This window comes from Perca flavescens, chromosome 12, assembly GCF_004354835.1.
Source record: "Perca flavescens isolate YP-PL-M2 chromosome 12, PFLA_1.0, whole genome shotgun sequence".
Classification (NCBI taxonomy): Eukaryota; Metazoa; Chordata; class Actinopteri; order Perciformes; family Percidae; genus Perca; species Perca flavescens.
The window spans coordinates 9,547,246-9,558,640 of record NC_041342.1 but is presented as its reverse complement, the minus strand read 5'-3'; the positions used below and the strand labels follow the sequence as shown (position 1 = coordinate 9,558,640).

Here is an 11,395-nt window from a genome sequence, read left to right as displayed (position 1 = left end):
GCAAAATTCACAAGCAGAAATTTTCTAACTCATCTCCTAATTTTGTACCTTTTCTCATAGAATTTAAATCTCTACTGAAGTCACTTAAAACGTTGGATAACAATAAAAGTATTACAATTGTGGAAACTGTAGATCTGTTTTTCCCTGAAACCTCTGACTAACTGTAAATGTAGTCTTCTTGTAATTTTTTTTATTTTAATTTTTTTTTGTTTTGTTGTTTGTATTGTCTGTTATTTCTTTTATATTTTTGTTATTTCTCGTTTGTATTGCTTTGTATGTTTCTATATATGTATATATAATTTTTTTTATTATTTTCATAAGTTTATGCACTTGTTGTTCATGTGCTATCATTGCTTACCTGATTTTTTCTAAACTACATTTTGTCAATAAAAAAAAAAAGGTTATTTCTCGAGGTTGGAGGACGGCTCGTTTTGATGAAATTGAATTTGTAGCTCGTTGTATACCTTACTACCAGAGGAGGGTAGAGTAGCCAAAAATTGTACTCAAGTAAAAGTACTGTTACTTCAGAATAATATGACTCCGGTAAAAGTAAAAAGTATTCATCCAAATAATTACTTGAGTAAGAGTAAAAAAGTACTTGGTGAAAAAACTACTCAAGTACTGAGTAGTTAATTTTTTAACACAAGCATTCAATCAGACAGACAAAAATACAAAATAATGTTCTTTAGGCAAATTATAGTTCATCCAATCAATACATTAACATTAATTAATTAATTACAAAATAGCTTAAATTAAAATAATCCAGGTAAATCCAAGTACTTAAAAATATAATAATACATAAAAAATAAATAAGCACAAGTAACACAAATTTCCAAACCTTTATACTTTTTTTACAAGGCCCCTTGGCAGAACTAGAACAAGGTAATGTAGCTGCTGTTTGGAACTTTTACTAAGGTAAACATGCTTTCAAATGAGGCCAGAGGCCTGCACTACGAAGCAAGATTTGGGGTTAACGAGGTAACTTCTGGTTCAACGCAGGGTTTTCTGTATTACATATCGGCTATTTCTCGGCTTCAGCAGTTTGAATTATGTTTTTTATATTTTTTATTTGCTCTCACGATCGCTATCTCTGCCAGGGTTGCAACTGAAATAAAAGGCTAAAGCAACGGCAGTTTATGGAAAGCACAAGTGTAATTATGGTCAGATCTTGGTCCTGACTGATGGGGAAGTGATTGATAAGAGTTGTGCGCATCTACAGCGTCGGCTAATTTTCTTTTGCCAGCTGTCCTCCTGTTTTAGGAAGCAGCGATTGTATTGCGTTTTGCCTGTAAAACCGTGTCTGTGTTCTTCATATTTATGTAGAATTATAGTTTGCTCTTCTTATGTAAAATATGTGGCTATTGGCAGAGGTGGGTCGTAACGAGTTACATTTACTCCGTTACATTTACTTGAGTAAGTTTTTGAAAGAATTATACTTCTAGGAGTAGTTTTAAAACACTATACTTTTTACTTTTACTTGAGTGGATTTGTGAAGAAGAAACTGTACTCTTACTCCGCTACATTAGGCTACATTGAGCTCGTTACTTTTCTTTTTACCTCTTTGGTATTCTACGTGTCATTTTTTTTATCCCCCCCCCTCCCCGCGTACGCCTTATTTTAGTGTTTTATTTTGACAGAGAGAGAGAGACTTCCGCTAAAGGCTCTACCACGTGGCTGTGTTTCACCAATCAAATGTGCAGTCTCGTCTCGTCAGCGGCGGGATGGGCTAGCTTACAGTCGCAGCAAAACAAAAATGACAATGTCCGAATCAACCGTCGGCAATGCAGACATAGATCTGGAGGAACATCCCAGAGGCCAGATCAACATGGCCTGGATTTCTTTCAGTTACCCGGCTTCACCTAACCTAACAACCGCAGTCCCGCATAAGCTGTAGGCTATCACGACGTAGATGCGCACAACTCTTATCAATCACTTCCCCATCAGTCAGGACCAAGATCTGACCATAATTACACTTGTGCTTTCCATAAACTGCCGTTGCTTTAGCCTTTTATTTCAATTGCAACCCTGGCAGAGGTAGCGATCGTGAGAGCAAATAAAAAATATAAAAAACATAATTCACACCGCTGAAGCCGAGAAAAAGCCAATATGTAATACAGAAAACTCTGCGTTGAACCAGAAGTTACCTCGTTAACCCCAAATCTTGCTTCGTAGTGCAGGCCTCTGGCCTCATATTGAAAGCATGTTTACCTTAGTAAAAGTGCCAAACAGCAGCTACATTACCTTGTTCTAGTTCTGCCAAGGGGCCTTGTAAAAAAAGTATAAAGGTTTGGAAATTTGTGTTACTTGTGCTTATTTATTTTTTATGTATTATTATTTTGTTTTTAAGTACTTGGATTATTTTAATTTAAGCTATTTTGTAATTGAATGCTTGTGTTTAAAAAATTAATCAGACGTTACACAACAGTTACTCAGAACTTGAGTAGTTTTTTAAATAAAAACAATGACGCGTAGAATACCAAAGAGGTAAAAAAAGAAAAGTAACGAGCTCATTGTAGCCTAATGTAGCGGAGTAAGAGTAGCCTACAGTTTCTTCTTCACAAATCTAGGCTCAAGTAAAAGTAAAAAATATAGTGATTTAAAACTACTCCTAGAAGTATAATTCTTTCAAAAACTTACTCAAGTAAATGTAACGGAGTAAATGTAACTCGTTACTACCCACCTCTGCTTACTACGGTAGAAAAGATGCGTCGTTTGTGATTTAATAACGTTTGCTCAGAAGTTATTGATCCCGGAAGTTCGAATCTGTGAATGTCTTTCCAACTTTACCGAACGTGGAAACTGAGTCTAAAGTCTAAGCTGTACATTTGCATATACGTTACAGCCATGTTAGCTGGCTGTTACATGTCTATACAGCACAATATATAAAACACAAAGGACAGTGCAGCAAATATTGGACTATTCCTTTAACTCAAGGTAGGTCGCTTATTATATATTATTATTAAAGGCACCTACAACAGCTTGGCAATGTAGTTTACAGCAAATGCTACTCAAACAGGAGTAAATGCTGTTGTCACTGGGGGTGCTGACAAATTTTCCAGAGTGAAGTTTTCAGCCAAAGTCAACCACCACACACCAAACTGCATCCATCACAATTTATTGAACTGTAGGCCTATAGACATTCAATTCATATAAATAGCCTATCCAAGACCGTAATTAGCCTGCCGTGGGCTACTGATCCCCAAACACCGGAAAATAATAGACCGTTATCGCTCAACCAAGTTGAATTTCTTTCATACCCATACTGGCAAGATGAAGACAAAATATCTCTAATTATTAAAACGAAGGCACTTTGTGGTGTCAAAACAGTTCTAAGGCTTCGGTAATAAAACTGGAACACAGGTACGCTCCACAAGCGAAAAAACAAGAATAAAGTCCAAAATCCAAGACCGAACAAATATAGGCACGGGTAACGCAGGATATAGGCACACGGCTACGACAATGGTACAGAATATGCCTACTACAAGCTCAAAAACGGAGTCACAAAACACAAGCGTAACCCATCACTGAATTATATTAAATCAAATCAAAGTGAAGCAAGCCAGTAAGTCCTGACACAAACATTGAAATGGAGAAATGCAGCCTTAATGGAGAAATGCAGCCTTAAGTTAAATCAACAGCAAATTAAAGGCATAAAGATATTGGACCTAATGTTTCAGAAGTTCTTAACGCTGGGCCTAATAATTTTATAACAATACGGTAGGATAATAAAAAATAAATGTGACCTCATTATGGTTTTCCCATACGTAGGCTAGGCTTTACACGAGTGTTAAAAAACACAATTATCTCCAATAATTCGTATAAACTTTCAGTTGAACTATTACTGAACAGTTGATAAATCATGCCAATTTACTGCACAGCGGCAGCATAATAATAAACCAGCATTATTACCTTGTGTTGCAGTCATAACACTAAAAAGAAAATCCTCATCTCCAAAGTCTACCAGGAAAAGTGTGACCCCGAGGCTGGCAGCACTGATTTGACGTTGATGTTCTAGGGCTGGGCGATATGGATAAAATCAAATATCCCGATATTTTTGACCAAATACCTCGATATCGATACCGCAACGATATTGTAGTGTTGACTATTGGTGCTTTCACAAAATATTTACACAATGAGATTTTTGATAAATAATCATCAGTAATGTGGATATAATGACTATGTGGATTAAGGCAAATAATAGAACAGTTACAACTGTCTGGTAAATTCAGAAAATGACATCACTTTACTATAATGTAGCCTTTAAAACCAGGAAAAGACACCACTTATGCCATATTACAATATCCAAAATCTAAGACGATATCTAGTCATATCACGATATCGATATAATATCGATATATTGCCCACCTCTATGATGTTCCCTCTGCTGCTAGTATATACTGTCTATGGGCTACCCTGGTGCTGCTAGCTTCGTTTACAAGATTAGCTCCCTCGTCATCTGTTGCTAGCAGGGTTGCTACTTTATTCAGTTACAGTTGCTGAGTTTTCTGCCTCCGGTCTTTTACGCTTTTTAGCTTGTGGTTGATCTACAAGAAATCCAAAATGCGCTTTTGTGCCATGGCTAGCTAACTTCTGTACTGTTGACCAGCCGGGAAAGTTTCCACAACTCATGAATGAGCGCGGCGCGCCTCGCTCTTGGCAAAATCGGCAGATTCATTCTAATCAAATTATGTGTTTATCTCTTACTTACCAAATTTTAAAATGTATTACATTTAATTTGTAATGAAAGGGATATGGTTTATATTAATAATCAAAGTATAAAAAATAAATGTGTTTTTTTTTTAAATTATGGTTGTAGTAGTTTCAGCACCCTCCGCACCCCTAGTTCCCGTGGCCATGCATAGAGCACACATTTGGTGCTTCAGTGAGTTCTGCGATGTTCATGGTAAAGAAGGAACATGCACTGCAACGCTGCGGCTCATTGATTGTGTTTTAATAGCTTTTGGACAATGGATCTCTATAGAACAGAAGAATAAGCTATATGAGGCTGTGGATACACGGACAACAGACAATCCTCAGCTCAGCCTTCTCTGAGGAGTCTGCCATTGGGCACTCTTGCCACAAGATGGCAATGTAAGCCCCAACATCCCATGTATCTGGTGCTAAAGCACAGGGGGGACACTGATGAGATCTTCAAAAATACAAGTCTTTTTGGAGAGCACTGAACTTCTTCATGGGCTTTGTTAGTACTGCAGAACAAATACACATTAAATATACATTTTTAAATCCAACACTGAACTGTAGAGGCCCACATAAGCTCATATTGTTGCCTGTGGTACTTGACCTACATCCATGACCTCAACTTATATAATGTCCAGCGACACACACACACACACTCTGTTTTTCCACTCAGTGGGGCGATCACAGGAAAAGTGCATTTCCTCTATCGCAGTACTCATTACAGTTGCTAACAAGCATCAGGCAATACTGAAGCAACTTTTTCAAAACTCTTCATACAGTCTACATTACTAACATATATATTGGCCAAACAGTTACATAATCTCTCCTCCAAAACTAACTAAACCCCTTCATACATGTCCCTAAATAAGCTTGCTGGACCAAAACACTGGCAACACCTCTCACTCAGAAAGCAAACCTTGTCACTCATAACACACTGAGCTAAAAAGCCCTAGGAACAGGGGGCATTACATAAATGATCAACTTTTATCTTTGAAGTTTGAATGATTTTTCACATAAATAAGTATTTCATTATAGAAAAAGACCTTTCACTTTGACTGTATTCAAGTTCATGTAACAAGAATCTAAAATTTGCTTCACTGTCTTTTATCTATTGTTTTATTCGTACATATAGTAATTTATAGTACTTGTAAAAAAAAAAAAATCCAGGGCTGCAATAATAATTACAAAACACCCATCAAGAACATGTAGGCTATAGTATAATCACCCATACTGTACAGAACAGTGAGGGTTCCTCCCATTTGGCCACAAGTTATCCTCAACGTCACATCTCTCTTTCATCTGAAATCAGCTGTTTGGCAGGATTATACTTCAGGTTATTGTAAATATTCTGCTAACATTTTCTATATATTTCAATATGGTCACTGCAGAAAAGCACAATATTTGCCATCAGTTTTGAATGTGTTTCTAACAGTTTTGAAAGCATTGTGTTAGCATTTGAACAATGTGCTGCAGCTATATCAGTGTTTCCTTTAGGATCTTTTTTTAGCAGTGGGGGCAGGTCCGATTTTTGATAAATAACCATCAGTAATGTGGATATAATGACTAAGTGGGTAAAGGCAAATAATAGAACAGTTACAACAGTAAGTTCAGAAAATGACAGGCCTAACTTTACTGTAATGCAGCCTTTAAAACCAGGAAAAGACAACACTTAATATCGATATATTGCCCAGCTCTTGTTTAAGAACCAGTATCGAATATTTTTGAACAATACCCTATTTATTGTATGTTTCAGGAGAGATGTCCTCCCAAGTCCGACTGAGGCTGCTGCCGAGAGCCAGATGCATGTTTGATGAGCCGGTTCAGGTGAAGGTGGCCGGGCTGAGGGCGAGACAGGTGGTCACCATGAGAGCCAGATCCACTGACGACAAGGGACTGGTGTTCAGCTCCTCGGCCACCTACAAGGCTGATGGGAGCGGGGAGATCGACCTGGAGAGAGACCCCTCTCTCAGCGGGAGCTACGTCGGGGTGGAACCCATGGGTCTGCTGTGGTCCATGAGGGCAGACACCTTGCACAGAAGGTTTATAAAAACTAATTCACTGAACCACCATGTGGTGAATTTCTCATTGCACGAGAAGGAGGGGGAGGGCAGGATGCTGGCAGAGGCGACCAATGAGAGGCTTCTGATTGGAGACGGAGTTAGCCGGCTCCCCATCAAAGAGGGGAATATCCGTGGAGTCCTGTTCAATCCCCCAGGTTGGAATATGTCTCTGTCATGCTTCCAGTCATTCAGTTAGTAAAGTTAAAGGAAAATGCTGGCATTCATTTATCCTGATTATTATTAACTCATCCCCCGAAGAGACCAAAACAACGATGTATTCTACTAACAAGTAGCCTACTGCTTGTGTGGCCACAGCCTAATAACGCTTATTCCACTGTAGTTGTTGTTTTAATGCAACTTTGCTTACTTTTTGTCAGGATTTAATGATGGTTTTAGTATAAGTTCCATCATGGGGTCTCCAACGTTTTTTAGACCCTTTAGCTGAAAGAGGGGCAGAGTAGGGACCCCCTCCTACATATATTGTATAAAATTGAGTTGCATGTTAAACTGGTGGATGAAAATGAATGGATAATAATAGAAGAAAAGAAAGAAACCTTTTTTGGTGGCCCCCTGCACTCAGTCTGAGGACCCCCTAGGGGGTCACGGACCCCTTGTTGAATATCTCTCCTCTGAATTTAAGATGCCATAATTTTGGGTTCTCATGTGTCTTTGATCCAGGTAGAGGTCCATTCCCTGCCCTGTTGGATCTGTACACTTTTGGTGGAGGTTTGTCAGAGAAAAGGGCCTCTCTGCTGGCCAACCGTGGATTTGTGGTTCTGACTGTAGCACTGTATGGTCATGATGACATGGCGGGGAACATCAAAGAGGTCCATCTGGATTATTTCGAAGAAGCTATAGAGTTTTTAAAAAAACAAGATAAGGTGAGTTGTTTGATAGTATTTTTTTTAGGACACATTTGTTAGTTTGTCTGTCTACCACCGTGTCATTTTTATACCATCACTGGGGTTGCTAAAGATAAAAAAAAAGAAGTACCGCCTTATGCGTGAGGCAAGCGTGGCTGGTTGTCATAGCGACGCTGCAGGAAAACTGCCGTGACCTAACGCGTCACACACACAGAATGTCGAAGGTGTGTTGTTTTTGATTCTCGGCAGTGGCTGTTGCCACAGCCAGAAGACAAATTTTTTTTCAAAAGAAGCTGGAGGCAGCAAAAATAAAATGCTGGTTAAACTATTTAAAAATAGCGGGTTTGTTCAGGACACCCCTGTCTGTTGCTAGCAATGATGACGCAGTGATTAGTGACGATTCTCTCTGACCAATCAGTAGTCTGCAGGTTTTCAGCTCGCTTGGAACGTCGACGGAGGTGATACTAAAAAAAGTAAGAGTTGGCAGGTACCAGGGACTTTTTTTCATATGGAAAACCAAAAAAGGAGAGTAGAGTCGAGTCGTGCAGGTACCATGTAATGGAAAAATGTAATTTGTTTATCTACAAAAGATGGAACCTTTGTGACATCACAAGAAATAGTAAAAAGCAGGTTATAGTTTACATGTTTTTCCACAGGTGGGCAGTAAAGGAGTTGGTGTACTATCCCTTTCAAAAAGCGGAGATGTTGCACTATCAATAGCCTCTTACCTGCCAGGTGTTGAGGCCACAGTGTGGATTAACGGCTGTTGTGCCAATACACTTTTACCCCTCTACCATAAGAAGAGCCAAATCCTCTCTGCATTAATGATGGACATCAGCAAGATGGTTCCCACTGAGTCAGGGGCCTTTATGAGCAAGAATGTTATGCATAATCCGCTGGCAGAGGAGAACAAGGCCACCCTGGTCCCCATTGAACAAGCCAAGGGACGTTTCCTCTTTGTGGCTTCAGAGGACGACCTCAACTGGGACAGCAAGGCTTACATGGACCAGATGGTGGAGAGACTGCAATGTCATGGGAAGGACAACTTTGAGAGGGTGTCTTACCCTGCAGCAGGGCATTACCTAGAGCCGCCATACGGACCCTTCTGCACCTCCAGTTTTCATGGGGTTGCAGGCAAGCCAGTCCTGTGGGGGGGTGAGCCCAGGTCCCATGCAGCAGCTGAAGTCCACCTGTGGAAGAAGATCCAGGAGTTCTTCAGAACTCACCTGAGCTGTGATGTTACACAGACTATTGCCAAATTGTAGATACAAATATCATGATTAGAAGACCCATCCATCCATCCATCTTCGTCCGCTTATCCGGTGTCGGGTCGCGGGGGGAGCAGCTCCAGCAGGGGACCCCAAACTTCCCTTTCCCGAGCAACATTAACCAGCTCCGACTGGGGATCGGCGTTCCCAGGCCAGGTTGGAGATATAATCCCTCCACCTAGTCCTGGGTCTTCCCCGAGGCCTCCTCCCAGCTGGACGTGCCTGGAACACCTCCCTAGGGAGGCGCCCAGGGGGCATCCTTACCAGATGCCCGAACCACCTCAACTGGCTCCTTTCGACGCAAAGGAGCAGCGGCTCTCTCCGAGCTCCTCACGGATGACTGAGCTTCTCACCCCTATCTCTAAGGGAGACGCCAGCCACCCTCCTGAGGAAACCCATTTCGCCGCTTGTACCCTGGATCTCGTTCTTTCGGTCATGACCCAGCCTTCATGACCATAGGTGAGGGTAGGGCGAAAACTGACCGGTAGATCGAGAGCTTTGCCTTCTGGCTCAGCTCTCTTTTTCGTCCTGGCGGTGCGATAGATTGAATGCAATACCGCACCCGCTGCGCCCGATTCTCCGACCAATCTCCCGCTCCATTGTCCCCTCACTCGCGAACAAAACCCCAAGGTACTTGAACTCCTTCACTTGGGGTAAGGACTCATTCCCTACCTGGAGAAGGCATTCCATCGGTTTCCTGCTGAGAACCATGGCCTCCGATTTAGATTGATTAGAAGACGTGAACAGATAAATCACCAGCCAGTTAAAGTTGGAGTCTGTGATTCTGGAGAAACATTGTTGATATTTGAACTTAACACGTTAACAAATACACCCCTCCCGTCAGTGCTCATTCATAATGTTAGCATGTGTCAAATTTACCGTCCATCTCCCTCACACTGCCTTTCTCTTTATATATCCATGGCCACCCCCGTCCTGTGCACAAGCACCAAGGAAATACTGTTGTGTGGCATGGTCCGAGCCACTTTATTAGTTTCCCATTTACAGAGCTGGGCAGTGTATGAACGCTGTTTTTTTTTAGCGCACACAGAATGGACAGGGGGCAACTCCACTGGCTCCAAAAAAAGTACGTTTCTATTGAAGTATATGAGAAAATGACCCATTATCTGCCTTAATTTATTACCTCAGTAAACATTTCCATAATGAGTTTATGTCCCCACTTTTTGCCACAGCTGAAATGTGGTTTTAATGGAAGTTAATGAGGCATTTTTGGCCATGAAGGTGTCTAAAGGGAGTATCTGGCACTATATAAAAATACTAATGCAATCAAATCAATTTTGTTGCTAATCTTTGACCTATCCAGACTGTAATCACCACCAAAGCACCACCCCCCTATTATTTATTATATGGAAAAAACGTTTCCAACGTTTTAAATTTTTTTTTTTTTAAATTTTTCTTCTACACATTTTCAGCGCTTATTTCTACGTCCCATATTTACTGATATAAAACAAAAATTGAAAACGGGTCAGTGTGACCCAAAGTTAACACAAGGGTTAAAGACTTAAAATTCTGAAAATTATTGAATATTTGATCATTTTGATCAGGGCTAAAGTTGAGTAAGGGATTCAAGCAAAAAAGCAGAAAAAAATATTGATGTATGATGATTTTATTGCAGATTTTGTGCATGTACATTTTTGGCCATGAGGGAGTATCTAGCAGTAAATAAAAAATACTTATGCAATCAAATCAGTTTTGTTGCTAATCTTTGACATGTGCAAGACTCTAATCACCACAAAAGCCCCACCCCCCTACTATTTATTATATGGAAAATAATTCATTTTTGTGTCTTTTTTTGTTAAACATTTTCAAATAATTGAACTGGAATTTAACGGGTTAAAATCCTGAAAATTATTAAATGTTTGGTAGTTTTGAGCAGGTTTGAAGTTGTTAAGTGGTTCGTGAAAAAAAGCAGAAAAAAATATAGATGTAGCCTATGTTGATTTACAGTTTTTTCCAACTGCTTACACACAAAATCTTTTCATGTCACACGATTTTGGAAACCTCTCACTCAAAGTGCAAAACTACACAGCAAATCTCCAAAACCATAAGCTATTTCTCAGCCTTTCACTCAGCTTTCAATTGCATAAAACACTTTTTTCAAAACATTACACACAATTCTCTACCTAAGACACAAAAATCTAACAGGAAGTGACTTGCTATCCATTTCTAAACACAACCAATCAAAATGCTACACTTATTTACCAGGGCACACACACACTCCTCACATTTGCAAACACATTATGTCATAACTGAACACTAACCAATCATTGCTTTAGTATAGGCCTATACAAAGGTCAAAGGTCAGATTACCTGTTTTGAACAATGGATGCCAACAATAGACAGAGAGTAAGAGGAGTAGGAGGAAGAGACAGGGGATAACAACGAGGAAGAGAAGGAGGGAAGAAGAGGAAGGAGAGCCATCTCTGATGAGATCAGGGAGAGAAGCCTTGAGTAGTTTTATGGTGGCGTCCATACTGCATTCAACTAT

At 40.1% G+C, this 11,395-nt stretch overlaps 1 protein-coding gene across 1 annotated transcript; it reads left to right on the top strand.

Annotated features, from left to right (window-relative positions):
- The first annotated feature begins 2,812 nt into the window (after window positions 1-2,812).
- LOC114565865 (acyl-coenzyme A thioesterase 5) lies at window positions 2,813-8,886 on the top strand. Its single transcript, XM_028594162.1, has 4 exons — window positions 2,813-2,934; window positions 6,452-6,913; window positions 7,437-7,639; window positions 8,278-8,886. The coding sequence occupies exons 2-4, from the start codon at window positions 6,457-6,459 to the stop codon at window positions 8,884-8,886; spliced, it is 1,269 nt and encodes a 422-aa protein (XP_028449963.1). The 5' UTR covers window positions 2,813-2,934; window positions 6,452-6,456.
- Window positions 8,887-11,395: the final 2,509 nt, after the last annotated feature.

Excerpts from the sequence above, each read along its gene's own strand:
- LOC114565865 (XM_028594162.1), top strand. The coding sequence starts at position 6,457 with ATGTCCTCCCAAGTCCGACTGAGGCTGCTGCCGAGAGCCAGATGCATG. Across the intron at positions 6,914-7,436 it reads AGTCCTGTTCAATCCCCCAG|GTAGAGGTCCATTCCCTGCC; the intron begins GTTGGAATATGT and ends TCTTTGATCCAG. Across the intron at positions 7,640-8,277 it reads TTTTAAAAAAACAAGATAAG|GTGGGCAGTAAAGGAGTTGG; the intron begins GTGAGTTGTTTG and ends GTTTTTCCACAG.